Source organism: Lutra lutra, chromosome 2 (assembly GCF_902655055.1).
Source record: "Lutra lutra chromosome 2, mLutLut1.2, whole genome shotgun sequence".
In the NCBI taxonomy this organism is placed as follows: domain Eukaryota; kingdom Metazoa; phylum Chordata; class Mammalia; order Carnivora; family Mustelidae; genus Lutra; species Lutra lutra.
Window position 1 is genome coordinate 828,244 of NC_062279.1, and position 18,483 is coordinate 846,726.

The 18,483-nt window shown below is 46.4% G+C and overlaps 1 protein-coding gene across 8 annotated transcripts in view; it reads right to left on the reverse strand.

The window, feature by feature from the left end:
* ERICH1 (glutamate rich 1) overlaps positions 1-18,483 on the reverse strand; it is a 66,255-nt gene that overhangs the window by 40,145 nt on the left and 7,627 nt on the right. For all 8 annotated transcript variants that reach the window (XR_007124378.1, XM_047713336.1, XM_047713323.1 and 5 more), the window contains exons 2-3: positions 7,624-7,755; positions 1,196-1,348 (exon numbers count right to left, since the gene is read on the reverse strand). Coding sequence is in view for 7 of the 8 variants with exons in the window: in XM_047713336.1 (XP_047569292.1) it covers positions 1,196-1,348; positions 7,624-7,755 (285 nt within the window). In the remaining variant the exon portion in view is untranslated. The remainder of the gene's footprint in view (positions 1-1,195; positions 1,349-7,623; positions 7,756-18,483) is intronic.

Genomic DNA, 18,483 nt, shown 5'->3' on the forward strand with positions numbered 1-18,483 from the left:
CAGACATGTATCCTGTAACAATGTTGCAGTCAACGTCACCCAACGCACTAGGGAATTTGCCAGGTTACCGTGCATCGCCGGTAGGCAGGCAGCCCCCTGGTCTTCATGGTTTCGCTCACAGCCGTGGGCAGCTGTCGGGCCAGCCACAGCACAGGGCCAGCTGGCCTGTGTGGGGGGCAGCTTTTGGGTGGGAGGCACTTGCCCAGTTGTGCCAACATCCCTCTACCTCCTGTGAGGGCGTCACTCCAGCTCAGGGCCTACGGTCACAGGACAGACGCAAGCGTTTGACCTAGGGGTTCCAGACGCAGCCGGGCCCTTGCTGGCTTCATCAGCAGTGCTAACCATGCGCTGTTGCTGGGGAGCAGAACTGTGTCCCATGGCACAGGACTGAGTCCCCCACTTTCTTACTGAATACACTAAGTACCCATAAAGTATGTTCACCAAAGTCACTCATCTTCAGAAGACTGTCATTAAAATTTCTCATTAAATAATTTATTCATCTAACAATTACATTCTAAAGATTTTTAACAGGGCTTGGAAAGACGACTACATCATTCCTTCGCCACCCCTTTTCTGGCTTTATGGTTTCTGATCCTTTAATTAGGGACTTGGGAAGATCAACGTCCAAGGAAACCACATTTCCTTGATACTCAAATTAATTAAGGTTTGGAGTATAGAGTTTCTTAGTTTATACTTGTTAGAAAATCATCTGGGTAAACTTTTATTTGACATCTCCCAATTCCACTCTGTTCCGCTTTCATGTGATCCCAGTGCACACACCAAAGCAGGCATTTTACCCTCCTTCATTCACAGGACATTCAACCACGAAAGCAAAATACTCTTTCGGTTCTTCCATAAAACAGATGCAAAAGAAGTTATTTCCGTGATTACAAAATTTGCACACAATCTCAGAAATTCTGAAAAAATTGGAAAATCAAGAAAAAAGTTCTACTTAAACCAAAACAAGTACCTTTAACACTGTGCTGTGTTTAATGGCAGACTTCTCCTAATCTACAGACGATGACAGCCCTGGACCCATTCTGGCGGAATCCCCTCCCACCCAAGTCTGTTTGCCCGTCATTTTTCATGGACTGCAAGATATGCTGAGCCCAGCATGTGGCTGTCTGCGGACATGCTCACCTGACCCTCCCACCATGTGTCTGTGTGAGTGGGACACCATGGAGCCACACCTCACCTGGGAGCTGGCACCCTCCTCCCGTGTCATCGCTGCCAGACGTGTCCTCGGAGGCTGGGCTGCCCCGTGGCTCTGGCGGAGCAGGGACATACCCCTCAGGAGGTAAACTTGCCGTGTAGAGTCGCCTTTGAGGTGGGACCTTGGTGTCCTCATCTGCAGAAGATAAGGGGACAGTGAAAATGGCATCATGTGACCGGACATTTGCTGGCCCTGGCACCCTTTCCCAACCTCATGCCCCGAAGACATGAGACCTAATAGCTTGTGAGACCCAGTCTTGCCGTTGGCACAGGGCCAGCAGGCCAAGCGCCCTGTCAGAGTCGCACCAGCCCTATGTCCAGCCAGGAGAAAGAAAGAACCTGTGATTATTTAGCCTCTAGATTTTTACAAAATGATAGAAAAATTTAAGTCATGAGTAGGAAGCAGAAAAAGGTCTATTCCACATAGCATACCTCTCATCACTGCCCTGTGAATCTCTTAACATTTTGGTGCATAATCCGGAACTTTCTTTCCATGTGTGCTAACAACCCGCATACGTTGTGTATACACACACATCTTAATGCGATCATTCTTCCCATATATTATTATATGTCTGTACATTACACATATAATATCACTCAAAACTTAGTACATGACAGAATAGTGTATTAAGATACATTTACATCTACGCAGTTCTTTAATGGCTACATAATATTCCACGTGTCTGGCAAATTATGATTTAATTATAATTTAACCATTGTTCCAAATCTCACGCGTGGAGGTTGATCCACAAACAGCTGCTGACTGTCCTTGTCGAAGCTAACTTTGCACACTGACCACTGATTTCTTCAGAGAAATCCCTGCTGACGGGACTGTCTGAAGGGTAAGCTCCTCTCGCTGGCTTCTGAGATGCATGCTCTAGAAGGGGAACTATAGGATCGCCTTCTCCCACGCTCTTTCCAACACTGGGTGGCATCAAATTTTTTTTTTTTTTTTTTTTAATTTGTCAGAGAGAGAGAGAATGAGCGCACACACCCACAAGTAAGGGGAGAGTCAGGCTTCCCATGGAGCAAGGAACTGATGTGTGGCTCTATCCCAGGACACTGGGAACATGATCTGAGTGGAAGGCAGACAGCAGGTCCGGAGCCACAACACCAACACCGTGGCTGTCCAGCCCCGGCGGACCTGAGGTGACCCTGCCTGCCTGTGAGGGGGGCGGGCCCACCACCAGGAGCTGGCAGAGGAGCTCGCGGGCCCAGGGCAGGCTTCAGTCACACAGCGGAAGGATCACCTGGACAGCGGGTGCAGACCTGGGACCTGTGCCATGCAGGCTGCTGCCGGTCACGGGAATTCCCGCAGGACGACTTGTAGGACTTGGAATATGTGCCACATACCAATCAATTAAAGAGACAGTAAGAGCAATAATGAAAATAAAGGTCTGATGTGAGCCTCTGAGTTAAAGAAATTTACCAAATGCATACTCACTGGTTGTTTTGTCTATCTGTACATCACACCCCTATCTTTAACGAGTGGAACCATCAGTACTCTTAATACCAGAAAGGGGAAAGGGTTTCTGTGAGGTGAACAAACATCAGTAAATCGGCTGAATGATTACCATAATTACCACGCTGTGTCCTATCCACAAAGAGCATTCTCCCCATCGCGCATCCGAGAACTCACTGATAAAGGCAACTTTCTTCACTTGGGCCTCCTTCTTTCAACCCTACAAAGATATGGGCCCCTACAACTCTGATGATCACCATGCTGTCTCCTTCAGGAGCACTGTGCCTCCACGGGAATTCTCAAAATAACGTTTACAGAAGCTTCACACAAGTTTTGTCCATACGATCGGGATTTCACCGTTTTGCCCTGGTCAAGATTTTTTTCCAGCTACAAATAAATTGTTTTTCCTTCAAAATTTCCAAGGCATATTGCTTCACAAAAGTATGTTGCTTTCCCATGATAAAAAAAAAAAAAAAAAAAGCATTCAACAAACTAGGAATAGGAGGAAACTTCAGCCTGACAAAGGGTATGTGCGCAGAGCTCACTGTGGACATCCTGTGCAGAAGGACAGCCTAGATCCTCTCCCCAAGAGCAGCAGAGAGACCAGCACTCCCACCCCTGCCACTTTCCCTCAAGGGTACACTGAGGTTCCTAGAAGTAAAAGAGAAAGAAAGAAAAGGCATCCCAATTGGACAGGAAGAAGTAAAACATCTCTCCCCACTGATGACATGATTTTCAATGTAGAAAACGCTAAAGACACACACATGCACACATGCACACAAAATTGTTAGAGGTAGTAAATTTGGCAAAGTTGTAGGAGACAAGAACAAGACACGAAAACCTGAATTTCCGTATTTAGGAAACATTTGCCTATTCTGAGGTCAGAGGATTCACATTATTTCCAAACACCAGCGATGAACATTCCAAAAAGAAACGAAAGTAATTCCACTTACAACAGTATCAAAAAGAATATAATACTTGGAAATAAACCTTTTTTAAGTGTAAAATTTATAACAAAAGCTACAAAATACTGTTGAAAGAAATCAAAGAGGACTTAAACAGAAGGTTGTTCTAAACTCATGAACTGGACAAGCGAATATTGTTAAGATGGGAACCCCTCCTCCGCCACCGTGTTCTGCACATTCAACGCAGTTTGTATCAAAACCCAGTCGCCTTTCCCCCCAGAAGTGTAGAGGCTGATGCTACGAATCCCGTGGAACTGCAAGAGACCCTGACAGCTCAAAGAGGCTTGAAAAAGAGCAAAGTGCAAAGAGTCTTACTTCCTGATTTCCAAACTTATTACCAAGCTGTAATTAGAACAATGTGACCCCGGCACAGGACAGTCCACACACCAACGGACTAGAGCTAAAAGCCCGGAAATAAACCCAAACATCGGCACCCAGCTGGTTCCTGACAAGGTGCCTGGGCCATGTAGTGGGAAACACAACCTGTGGTGCGCGCAGTGTGGGGACAAGAATGCGCCGGAGAAGGGCTAGATCCCGACCCCTGCCTCACACCACACACACCTGGTAACGCAGAGGCCATCGGTGACATCAATGTCAGAGGTAAAGCCATAAAACTCCCAGAAAACTGAGATGTAAAATTTGGGACCTTAGATTTGACGACGGTTTCTTAGATATAACACTAAAGCCACAGGCAACAGAAAAAACAATAGATACATGAGGCCCGATTGAACTTGAAACCTTCTGTGCTTCCAAGGACACATCAAGGAAGTGCAGACACAGCTCACGATGTGGAAGGAAGTTTCTGCAGGCCGTACATCTGACCAGGGTCTAGCATCCAGAGCACAGCCACTCTCACAGCTCAGCAACAAAACACAAACAGTCCCTGTACGAGGACTCACACGGACATGTCTCTGCACACACAGACGGCCGACACATGCATGAGAAGATGCTCTCGTGCTCAGTCATCGAGAAAATGAAAATTGGAACTACACTGAGATACAACCTCACATCCGCTAGGGCCGTCGCCATCAAGAAAACAGAAAATAGCAGATGCGGGAAGGGTGTGGGAAATGGGAGCCCTCATGCCTCTGCTGGGGGTGTCCTGTGGGGTGGCCACCAGGGACAACACTGTGGCTGTCCTTAGAGCTACCATGGGACCAGCACACACCCAGGTGCATGCCCAGGACAAGTGAAAGCACATGTCCACGCCCACAGTTGCTCACAGATGTTCCTGGCAGCGTCACTGATACCAGCCGAGAAGCAGAAGCCACCCAGATATCCCTCCTTCGAGTGCTGAACAGACACAGCAGCCTCTAGGCATCCAATGGGGTAGTATCCAGTGGCCAAGAGCAGTGAGTGTAGACACGCTACAGCGTGGACAGACCCAAACACACAGCACTGAGTGAGGGAGCTGGTCACAACAGGCCATGGAGCGAAGGACTCCACGTGTGTGGAATGTGCAGAAGAGAAACCTGCAGGACGGCAAGCTAGGGACAGGGAGTGCGTATGGGGTCTGCTTCCGGAGCGATAACCATGTTTGGAGTTAGTGGGGTGTTTGCACGATTTTGTGAATATACTAAAAATCACTGTGCTGAATGCTCTGAAATGGTTAAAAGAGTAAGCTTGAGGTTAAGTGAATTTAATCTAAAAAAAAATAAATTAAGGTGCCTGGATGGCTCCGTCGGTTAACTGTGGGACTCTTGATTTCAGCTTCAGTCTTGACCTCAGTGTCGCAGGCTTGGCCTTGGCTCTGCACTCCACGGGGACTCTGTGCCTCTGCTGTCCAACCACAGCCCAGCCCATGGATGGCATGGCTGGTGCTCAGAGACCCCAGAAGACCCCCGCACTGCCGCATGTGCCTCCTGGAAGGAACAGCTGTGGGGCTGTGCGAACCAGTGGTTTCCGCGTTGCGAACACGCTCCGAACTGAACTTCACAATGGTATTTTCATGATTAATTAATGTCGCCACACCTGACGGCGGTATTAACAGGGACCTGCTGACACGAAGGGACTGAGCACTAAGTATGGTGCAGAGACACTGCCCAGAGGCTCCGGAGCCACCTGCGAGTGTGAGCACCTTGTACGAAGTGTGGGAACAGGACGGACCCAGCCCCTGAAGCTAGAGCCCTCCCTATGTGGAGCACAGACGGGAGCTGCCACGACTCCCAGAGCCATCTCTTCGCTGTGCTCAGGACGGAAGGCCCAGAGTCACGGCGCTGGCTTTGACCCCGTGACATCCGTGTGAAGAGCAGCGCTCCAGGCCCGCGAGGGCAGTGTGGCAGACGGCCACCCCGCAGCGACCTGTCCCCCTGGGGATGCCGTGCGCTTCTGACAGGCGTGAGCTCATGCACGTGGACACAGACGCCCTCGTCTGATGTTCCACCAGCCTTATCCCTGGTGGCTAATCACTGGTACAGCTGTCCAGTTACAAGACGGAAGAAGATGCAACCAAACCCTAAAGCCAACATTTTGGCCAAGATTACGAATGTCAATTCAGTAAAATTTGGAGAGAAAAGCAGGGGAAGCACGCCTTCCCCGCAGCACTCCGCCTCCTGAACTGGGTCGTGTGGACTCCAGAACAGCCGTGTTTCCGGCTGGAGGCCCGCAGCAGAGACCTGTGTCACTCAGGGCCAGGAGGCAGGAGTCTGGGGTCCCCTGGCAGCAGGCTCCTCCTGGGCCTCTCTCCTCAGCGTGTACATGTTGTCTCTCCCCAGGTGCTCCCGTGCTCAGCCCCCAGTGCGGGTCTGTGTCCCGACCACCTCTCGTGACTGGCCCTGGGCAGTCGTACCACGTGAGGAGCGGCCCTCGCGACCTCCACCACCTCCTAAAGGACCAGTCTCCAAAGATAAGCACATCCTGTGGCACAGGGGTTGGGGCCTTGATGAAGGACCTGGGGACACGGTTCAGCGCTCACAGGTACAGGTCATTTGAAAAGGGACACACAGCATTCCTTAGGGTTGGTGCAGGTGCTGGGGACATCCCCGTGCGCTGGGCCCTGCTCAAGGCAGTGGTGGCTCCCTCACAGCCAGGAGTCCCCACGGAGCTGGGAGGGGGCACCGTCATCAGCACGGCCCGGCACAGGGCAAGGACATGGAAAGGGAGCGCGGCACATGTGGGTTTGTCCTGGAGGAACAGCACACCTGTAGCGACCCTGTCCGTGAAAGGTCAGGGAATGCCTGTCCTCCGTGACCGCCTGTACCCACCCGCACCAGCACAGCACCCGCTGCATTGGCTGATGGCCAGCGGGTTTTGTGGGCTTGCCCATGCGGAGCCGGCCTCGGGGGCAGCAAGCACAGTGGCGGGACTCCTGGCCGGCTGCTGAGGTCAAGCCAAGGGTGCGTGGTCACATATGTGTGTCCAAGGAACTAACTTGTCCCTTCCATCATGGTCACTCCGCGGGGCTTGCAGACAGGAACAGAGTCACGTGGGAACAAAGGCCAGTGCAGGCTCACACCAGAGGAAACAGAAGCAAGGATGGGGGCTCACAGCATGGTCTGTGTGTGTCCAACCTCACCCGGGGTCTCCCTGCATCTCCCTCCCAGCAGGAGACCCTGTGCTACTGGGGCACCAGTTCACAAGGCTCCACTGCAGACCATCATCCTGCTTGAGGAGCTCAGACAGACCCGTGCCAAAGACCGGTGGATAAGGGACAAAAGCAGGAGAGCTGTCAGGAGCCCGTGCAGCATGGACACAAGCCAGGCAGTGCCGGGACAGAGTGACAGTGGCAGAGGACAGACAAAGCCAGCGGGCTCACCGGTCATCTCTGGGACTAGAGAAGGGTTTGCAAGTGAACTCAAGCACCTAGCAGAGTCCTGAACTGGTCTTTGACAGAGGGCCCAGCCCTGGCTCCTCTACCGGAGCGCAGTGGACTTGAGTGTGTGCTGGAGCTCAGCACCCTACAGCCAGCCAGAGCCTCCTGCTCCGGGGCAGGCTGTTGCCAGGAAACCGATGGTGACCCCCCCCCAACCCCCGCAAGCCCCTCACCTGTCAACCTGGGGACCTCTTCAGCGGCCACTCTCCTGGCTGGTTTGTCAGACGCTGGAGTCACAGGTGCGCTCTTTTCTTGGCTGCAGGGAACACGAGGGAAAAGCCTCTTCAGCACTTTTCCCACAAACACTACAGCCAGTTAACAAAGAGAAGAAAAGGAAGAATTATTCATGGCAATTTAAGTCACAGGCGGATTTTGTATGAAACAGAGACACAGCCTGACATTACCACCAGAGAGAAATGGAAATGTGTGCGAAGACAGCCTAGCACTGTCCTCCCAAGGACCCCCAGCACTATCCATCAGGAGACCCTCAGGACTGTGCCCCAGAGGACCCTCAGCACTGTCCCCCCAGGACCGTCCATCAGAGGACCCACCCCAGCACTGTCCCCCAAGGACCCCTAGGACCGTCCATCAGAGGACCCCCGGGACTGTTCATCAGAGGACCCCCAAGACCGTCCATCAGAGGACTCCCGGGACCGTCCATCAGAGGACATCCCCAGTATGATCCTTCAAGGGCCCCTGCACTTCCCAACAGGGGACCCCCAGCCCAGAGGACCCCCTCCCCACAGGCCTGGCAGCCTGGCATGCCCACAGGTGTGGACACATGGGACAGGAGCCAGGCTGGGAAGAGAGGGCCGCAGGCCTGGGTGGTGGTGAGTATGAACTCAGGGGTTTACTTGTGGGTTTCTAAGTGGTCTTTCTTCCCTCCAACGTTCTTATCTTTCTGAGTTTCTCTGTAAAGCACCAACTATGAGCCAGTTTTGAATTTGGGGTTCAGGCACTGGGTACGACATGTCCCCTGACAGGGCCGGTCCACGTGCAGTTCACACAGCAGGCCCCAGGGCCAGGTGTGCCACCGGGAGACAGGCAGCACTGGCCCCTCACTCCAGTGCACCTGCACGGGCTCACGGCTGCAGTCAGTAACACACGCTTGGCTTGCACACGCTCGTGTTGAGTTTAGCTGGCATTCTGCTCTAACTGGGAAAAAAGCTGTCATAATGAATAAATATTTCTGTCCTGATGGAAGTATGGAAAGGGACAGGCACGAATCTCAAAATAGCATCCTGGAAAAGGTGAGGGGAAAGGTTAATAGAATGAATTTGTAAATTTAGAAACGACTCAACAGAACAGGAGAGAGTCGCTCTAGGATGACAGGCAGCCGAGCGGCAGAAACCAGATCACTAGGAGCCAGCACTTGGGGACTCCAGATTCTTGGTGGGCGGTGCAGTCCCACCACAGCTGGGGGTGTGGGGACACTCAGCCTCCCAGTTTCACCCCACTACTGGGTGGCAGGCGTCCCTACTAGGAATAACTCCCATTGACCCGTTCTAGTGTTAAGAACAGAATTTGGTTTCGAAATTCCAAAGGGCTCCCTCCGCAGTGGTGACTCCTCAGAGAACCCACTGGGGTGCAGCTGGCGGCTCCCAGGGAGGAAGGGGTCCCCTTCTGCAGCAGGGGGCTCCTTGGGGTGAAGGAAAGCGGTCCATGCTAATGACATCAGCATTTAGGACCACAGGTCCTAGCAGTGAAAGATTCCTCATGCACTCGTATTGAGTTGAATGTTCTACAACATCATCGGTACCAGGGGACCCGGTACCAAGTGTGTTTCTGACACCATCTGCTGAGGGGCAATGTTCTCACTGCCTTCTGCGGAACGGGTTCCAGGCATGTGCCTGGGACCGTCACCCAACTGGAACGGTGGGGACAAACAGCCTGTTTGCATGACGTTGACAAGAAACGTGTGGTGGTACCCAGCGACATATGGGAGGGAAGTTTCCAGAGTTTTGGTTAGAAACGACAGTTTTGGGTGATTTCTTACAAGGCAGAGACAAACGTTCCATTCCACCCCTGCTGGGTAGGACACTGGGTTAAGATGAGCTGAGCCCCAGCATTTCCCACCATGAAATGGGCACAGTGAACATGAATTCCTTTTCAATGCCATTACTGGTTTTAAAATCTAACAGTTGAGTATAGAAAAGGGAGAGTATGTTCCACTTTTAATGAAGGCATTATAGGTGCAAGGATGGCCCTCTCATGTGCTATACATCAGAGGCCACGGATGGTGCCGGTGAGCAGCACGCGTCTGGAGGGAAGCAGGGGAGCGGGCTCCCACATGGGCTGACTGGGCTATCTCATGACTGGGGCAAACTGCCTTCGTGTTCCATTTGAAAAGCCTCTTCTGAAAAAAGAAATGGAGATAGGAACTTTTTCTTGTGTAATATCCCACTCTGAAAAAAATAAAAGATGAGTAAAAATATGTGGTACAGAAAAAGCATCCCATCGATATCAGGAATGGTTTTCTCTTAAAAAAAAGTTCAGTCTGATCACAAAGTAATACGCATTCCCTCAATATTTGTATACACAGTCTACTTCACTTAAAATGGGGGCAAAGCCATACACCTATTTCTATAAATACACACTGTACATTTGGAGAGCTTGTAATGGGTGAGAGTAGAAATGTTCACTCATTGTGATTCTCTAGGCAACTATATCAAAACCTCTGTCTTTATCCCTAGAAACCAGTGTCTTTGGAAAAGCAGGACTTGGAGAGGAAAAATAGAACGTGTGTAGAACTAATCTGGGAGGGTGAGGAAGGAAATCAGTTCCAAAACTGTCTTTTAAAGGGTGGATGTCACTGGGAAGGAGTAAGACCGATGGGACCCCACACTCCCTGAAATGACACAAAAATAAGAGGGACCCCAAAATAGCGACACATAACCTTAAAAATGTTGAGAGGGGGCGCCTGGGTGGCTCAGTGGGTTGAGCCTCTGCCTTCAGCTCGGGTCATGATCTCAGGGTCCTGGGATCGAGCCCCATGTCAGGCTCTCTGCTCAGCAGGGGGCCTGCTTCCCACCTCTCTCTCTGCCTGCCTCTCTGCCTACTTGTGATCTCTCTTTCTCTGTCAAATAAATAAATAAAATCTTAAAAAATAATAAAAATGTTGAGAGGAAAACGCAGAAATAGGTTTATGACATAGCTTTATAGAGTTTCCAGTGAACAGACATACAAGTGGAAAAGTGATTATCTAGAATTGAGAGTCGCCAGGATTTTTGAAACCTTATTTAATTGAAAATTGCTATCAAAAACAGGCCTGGGGGGACCTGGGTGGCTGAGTCATTAAGCGTCTGCCTTCGGCTCAGGTCATGATCACAGGGTTCTGGGATGGGAGTCCCGCTTTGGGCTCTCTGCTCAGTGGGGAGCCTGCTTCTCCCTCTCCTACTCCCTCTGCTTGTGTTCCTTCCCTCACTTTGTCTCTCTCGGTCAAATAATAAATAAAATCTTAAAAAAACAAAACCAAGACTGGAAAACGATATTAATAGAAGCTTAGTGGCTGAGTGCTGGTGCCCAATACCTCACCGATGCCTTAGCAAGGGGCAAACCTTCCAGGGCACACCAGCGACAGACACGCATGCACCACTCACTGCTCAGCGAGAACAGAGACGTCCTCCACCTTAGCAAATCCTGGGCCACGCCACCCCTGCTGCCATCCTGATGAGGATGTAGCAGGTTTCAACACTTTAAGTTAAAATTTACCAGGGTCTCTGTACTCTTGCAATGGGATATTTTGAGTTCTCTCTTTTCAGGATAGACTATGTTTGAACATCTGCTGAGTACCTACCAGCTGACACACAGCTTTCTCAACAACAGTCAATATTTTATTTTTTGCATTTTATCTCAATAACGAGGCAAGGTATTTAACCATTGTCTATAATCTAGGAATAAATTGATAATAGCACTCTATCACTGCATAAGAAAGGAAAGTTCAGGATAATATGATAATTTAATGAATGATAGTTTCTTAATGAGCTTCATAATAGAATCATAAATGAAAGAATAATTAGCTAAGATTTAAGCAAGAGCTGGCAAGCTTTCTGAAGTTTTAATTAAGAGGGAAGTAGTGCTCGAGGAAGCAAGATGGCAGAGAAGTAGCAGACTGAAATACATCAGGTCCCAAGAGATCAGCTAGATGGGTATCAAACCATTCCGAACACCTACGAACTCAACAGGAGATGGAAGAGCAGAGGAGCAGTGATTCTAGGAACACAAAATTGACCACTTTCTGAAAGGTAGGACGTGCGGAGAAGTGAATCCGAAGTGACGGGAAGATAGAGCACGGGGGAGGGCCCAGCTCCCGACCAGCAGGGGAGTAGTGGAGCACAAAATTGGAATTTTAGAAGTCTGCTCCACAGAGGGACGTCGCTCCAGAGGCTAAGCAGGGGTGGAGCCCTCAAGAGGACAGTGTGGTCTCAGGTCCTGTGGGGTCACAGAAGGATCTGGGAGTGTCTGAGTGTCGCAGAGCTTTCAGGTATTGGAGCGGGGAAGCTGGTGGCAGAGACAGAGTCAAGGAGTGACCTCTCTGCTCGGGGTTATCTTAAACTGTGATCTGTGGCACAGTTAGGCCACTGCTCTTTGAGAAGGGACCCCACAAGATCCGGGGAGACACCCTTGGAAGAGTAGTACAGCAGGAATCTGCTAGGTTTGGAGACTCCAAATGGGGCTGTGCGCCAGAGACAGACACACTTGGTCATAGGCCGGTGAGCTCAGAGCATGGCAGGAGACCAGGGAGACGGGAGGGACTGATGGTTTTTCTCTGAGGGCGCACTGAGGAGTGGGGTCCCGAGCTCTTGGCTCCTCCAGCCGGAGACTGAGAGACCGCCATCTTCGTTCCTGTCCTCCAGAGCTCTACGGAAAGCGCGCAGGGAAGAAAAGCTTCCGAAAGTGAACCCGAGCAGATTACTTAGCCCGGCCCCTGGCAAGGGTGGCATAATTCCACCTCCGGCAAAGACATTTAAGAATCACAGCAACAGGCCCCTCCCCCAGAAGATCAACAAGAACATCCAGCCAAGACCAACTTCACCAAACAAGATCTGTGGAACTCCAGAGCCAAGGGAAAGCAGCAAAGAGAATTCACAGCTTCTTTCCATGATCCTTTAGCCTTTTGAAGTTAAATTTTTAAAATTTTATTTTGTTCTTATTCTATTTTTTTATCTTTTCCTCTTTCTTCTTTTAACATTTTAAACTATTTTATCTTATCAATACCTTTTAAAAAAATCTTCTTGAATTTTCATTGTCATACTCATATTTTATCCCTTCATTGTATTTAAACTTATTTTTAGTTTACATATAGGCTTTTTTTTTCTTTAATATTTTGGGATACACTTTCCTCTAATAGATCAAAATATACCCTAAATCTAGCACATGGCTTTGTTCTAATCTCCAGCCTGATCATATTCTCTCCTTTTTTTTCTTTTTCCAAGCAACTTATCTTATCAATTCCTACTTTAGAATATTTTTAAATTTTCATCTTTATAATCATATTCCATCCCTTCATCATGTTTACTCTTATTTTTGCATACATATATGTATGTTTTCTTTCTTTAAAATTTTGGTAGGTAGTTTCTTCTAAGAGATCAGAATACACCCAAAATCAAGTGGGTGTATTCTGGTATACTCACCAGTCTAATATATATATATATATATATTTTTTTTTTTTTAAGATTTTGTTTATTTATTTGACAGACAGAGATCACAAGTAGGCAGAGAGGCAGGCAGAGAGAGGGGAAAGGAAGCAGGCTCCCCGCTGAGCAGAGAGCCCAATGCGGGACTCGATCCCAGAACCCTGGGATCATGACCTGAGCCGAAGGCAGTGGCTTAACCCACTGAGCCACACAGGCGCCCCTATATATATTTTTTTTTATTTTTTATTTTATTTTTTTTTGACCTTTCTTTTCCCCCCCAGTTTTGGGTCTTTTCTGATTTGGTTACCATACATTTTTCTGGGGTCTTTGCCCCCTTTTAGTATTTTATTCTTTCGTTCATATATTCTTTTTTTTTTTTTAAATTTTTTTTTTTTTTTAAAGATTTTATTTATTCATTTGACAGAGAGAGATCACAAGTAGGCAGAGAGGCAGGCAGAGAGAGAGGAAGAAGCAGGCTTCTGAGCAGAGAGCCCGATGTGGGGCTCGATCCCAGGACCCTGAGATCATGACCTGAGCCGAAGGCAGCGGCTTAACCCGCTGAGCCACCCAGGCGCCCCCGTTCATATATTCTTACCTGGATAAAATGACAAGGCGGAAAAACTCACTACAAAAAAAAGAACAAGAGGCAATACCGACAGCTAGGAACCTAATCAATATGGACATTGGTAATATGTCAGAACTAGAGTTCAGAATGATGCATTATCAAGGTGTTAGCTGGGATCGGAAAAGGCATGGAAGATATCAGAGAATCCTTTGCTCAAGAAATAAAATTTTCTTCTGGAGAAATAAAAGAACTAAAATCTAATGAAGTAGAAATAAAAATAGCCATTAATGAGGTGCAATCAAAAATGGAGGCTCTTACTGCTAGGATAAATGAGGTAGAAGAGAGAATTAGTGCTACAGAAGACCAAATGTCACAGAATAAGGAAGTTGAGCAAAAGAGAGACAAACAACTAGTGGACCATGAAGGGAAAGTTAGAGAGATAAGTGATACCATAAGATGAAACAATATTAGAATAATTGGGATTCCAGAAGAAGAGAGAGAGGGGCAGAAGGTATATTGGAGTGAATTATAGTAGAAAACTCCCCTAAAATAGCAAAGGGAACAAGCATCAAAATCCAGGAGACACAGAGAACACCCTCAAATCAATAAAAATAGGTCCACACCCCGTCATCTAATAGTAAAATCTACAAGTCTTAGTGACAAAGAGAAAATCCTGAAAGCATCTCGGGACACAAGGTCTGTAACATACAATGGTAGAAATAGTAGATTGTCAGCAGACTTATCCACAGAGACCTGGCAGGCCAGAAAGAACCGGCATGATATAGTCAGAGCACTAAACTAGAAAAATATGCAGCCAAGAATACTATATCCAGTTAGGGATATAGTCATAGAAAACAGAAGGAGAGATTAAAAAGTTTCCAGGGCAAACAAAAATTGAAAGAATTTGCAAACAGCAAACCAGCTCTACAGGAGATATTGAAAGGGAACCCCTAAGCAAAGAGAGAGCCTAAAAATAATAGCACAGAAAGGAACAGAGGCAATATACAGTAACAGTCACCTTACAGGCAATACAATGGCACTAAATTCTTATCTTTCAATGGTTACCCTGAATGTAAATGGGCTAAATGCCCCAATGAAAAGACATAGGGTATCAGAATGGATAAAAAAATAAGACCCATCGATATGCTATCTACAAGAAATTCATTTTAGACCCAAACACACCTCCAGATTTAAAATGAGGGGGTGGAAAACAATTTACCATTCTAATGGACATCAAAAGAAAGCTGGGGTGGCAATCCTTATATCAGATAAAGTAGATTTTAAGCCAAAGACTATAATAAGAGACGAGGAAGGACACTATATCATACTCAAAGGGTCTGTCCAACAAGAAGATCTAACAATTTTAAATATCTATGTCCCTAACGTGGGTGCAGCCAACTATATAAACCAATTAATAACAAAATCAAAGAAACACATCGACAATAATACAATAATAGTAGGGGACTTTAACACCCCCTCACTGAAACGGACAGATGATCCAAGCAAAAGATCAACAATGAAATAAAAGCCTTAAATGACACACCAACCAGATGGACAACACAGATAAATTCAGAACATTCCATCGCAAAGCAACAGAATATACATTCTTCTCTGGTGCACATGGAACATTCTCCAGAAGAGATCACATCCTGGGTCACAAATCATGTCTCAACTGTGTACCAAAAGATTGGGATCATTCCCTGCATATTTTCAGACCACAATGCTTTGAAGCTAGAATTCAATCACAAGAGGAAAGTTGGAAAGAACTCAAGTACATGGAAGCTAAAGAGCATCCTACTAAAGAATGAATGGGTCAACCAGGATATTAAAGAAGAATTGAAAAAATTCATGGAAACAAATGAAAATGAAAACACAACTGTTCAAAAATCTGTGGGACACAGCAAAGGCGGTCCTGAGAGGAAAGTATATAGCGACACAAGCCTTTCTCACGAAGCAAGAAAGGTCTCAAGTACACAACCTAACCCTACACCTAAAGGAGCTGGAGAAAGAATAGCAAAAAAAGCCCAAACCCAGCAGGAAAAGAGAAATCCTCAAGATCAGAGCAGAAATCAATGAAATAGAAACCAAAAGAATAGTAGAACAGATCAATGAAACTAGGAGCTGGTTCTTTGAAAGAATTAATAAGATTGATAAACCCCTGGCCAGACTTATCAAAAAGAAAAGAGAAAGGACACAAATTAATAAAATCATGAATGAAAGAGGAGAGATCACAACCAACACCAAAGAAACACAAACAATTATAACAACATATTATGAGCAACTATATGCCAGCAAATTAGACAATGTGGAAGAAATGGAAGCATTCCTAGAGACATATAAACACCAAACCTGAACAGACCCATAACCAGTAAGGAGATTGAAGCAGTCATCAAAAATCTGCCAACAAACAAGAGCTCAAGCCAGATGGCTTCGCAGGGGGAATTCTACCAAACATTTAAAGAAGAATTAATACCTATTCTCCTGAAACTGTTCCAAAAAATAGAAATGGAAGGAAAACTTCCAAACTCATTTTATGAGGCCAGCATTACCTTGATCCCAAAACCAGACAAAGATTCCATCCAAAAGAAGAATTACAGAATAATATTGTTGATGAACATGGATGCAAAAATTCTCGCCAAAATACTAGCCAATAGGATTCAACAGTACATTAAAGGGATTATTCTCCACGACCAAGTGGGATTTATTCCTGGGCTGCAAGGCTGGTTTAACTACCACAAATCAATCAATGTGATAAAATACATTAGTAAAAGAAAGAACAAGAACCATATGATACTCTCAATAGATGCTGAAAAAGCATTTGACAAAGCACAGCACCCTTTCTTGATCAAAACTCTTCACAGTGTAGGGATGGAGGGTACATACCTCAATATCATGAAAGCCATCTATGAAAAACCCACAGCAAATATCATTCTCAATGGGGAAAACTGACATTTTTTTCCCCTAAGGTCAGGAACACGGCAGGGATGTCCACTTTCACCATTGCTATTCAACATAGTACTAGAAGTCCTAGCCTCAGCAATCAGACAACAAAAAGAAATTAAAGGCATCCAAATCGGCAAAGAACTCAAACTCTCACTCTTTGCAGATGATATTATACTTTATGTGGAAAATCCAAAAGACTCCACCCCAAAACTGCTAGAACTCATACAGGAATTCAGTAAAGTATCAGGATATAAAATCAATGTACAGAAATCAGTTGCATTTCTGTACACCAAGACAGAAGAAAGAGAAATTAAGGTGTCAATCCCATTTACGATGGTACCCAAAACCATAAGATATGTAGGAATAAACCTAACCAAAGAGGCAAAGAATCTGTACTCAGCAAACTATAAAGTACTCATGAAAAAAATTGAGGAAGACACAAAGAAATGGAAGAACATTCCATGCTATGGATTGGAAGGGCAAATATTGTGAAAATGTGTATGCTACCAAAAGCAATCTACACGTTTAATGCAATCCCTATCAAAATACCATCAATTTTTGATATGGAACAAATAATCCTAAGATTTATATGGAACCACAAAAGACCCTGAGTAGCCAGAGGAATATTGAAAAAGAAAGCCAAAGTTGGTGGCATCACAATTCCAGACTTCAAGCTCTATTACAATGCTGTCATCATCAAGATAGTATGGTACTGGCACAAAAACAGACACACAGATCAATGGAACAGAATAGAGAGCCCAGAAATAGACCCTTAACTCTATGGTCAACTAATCTTCAACAAAGCAGGAAAGAATGTCCAATGGTAAAAAGACAGTCTATTCAATAAATGGTGTTGGGAAAATTGGACAGCCACATGCAGAAGAATGAAACTGGAGCATTTCCTTATACCACACACACAAAAATAGACTCAAAATGGATGAAAGTCCTCAATGTGAGACAGGAATCCACCCAAATTCTTGAGGAGAACACAGGCAGCAACCTCTTCAACCTCAGCCGCAGCAACTTCTTCCTAGGAACATCGCCAAAGGCAAGGGAAGCAAGGGCAAAAATGAACTATAGGGACTTCATCAAGATCAAAAGCTTTTACACAGCAAAAGAAACAGTCAACAAAACCAAAAGAAACTGACAGAATGGGAGACAATATTTGCAATCAACATATCAGATAAAGGGCTAGTATCCAAAATCTATAAAGATCTTCTCAAACTCAACACCCAAAGAACAACGAATCCAATCAAGAAATGGGCAGAAGACATGAACAGACATTTCTGCAAAGAAGACATCCAGATGGCCAACAGACACAAGAAAAAGTGCTCCACATCACTCAGCATCAGGGAAAAACAAATCAAAACCACAGTGAGATCCCACTTCACACCAGTCAGAATGGCTAGAATTAACAAGTCAGGAAATGACAGATGGTGGCGAGGATGTGGAGAAAGGGGAGCCTCCTGCACCGTTGATGGGAATGCAAGCTGGTGCAGCCACTCTGGAAAACAGCATGGAGGTTCCTCAGAAAGTCAAAAATAGAGCTACACTACGACCCAGCAACCTCACTACTGGGTATTTACCCTAAGGATACAAATGTAGTGATCCGAAGGGGCACGTGCACCCAAATGTTTATAGCACCAATGTCCACAATAGCCAAACTATGGAAAGACCTAGATGTCCATCAACAGATGAATGGATAAAGAAGATGTGTTATATATATATATACAATGGAATACTATGCAGCCATCAAAAGAAATGAAACCTTACCATTTGCAAGGACATGGATGGAACTAGAGGGTATTATGCTGAGCGAAGTAAGTCAATCAGAGAAAGACAATTATCATATAATCTCTCTGATATGAGGAATTGGAGAGGCAGGGTGG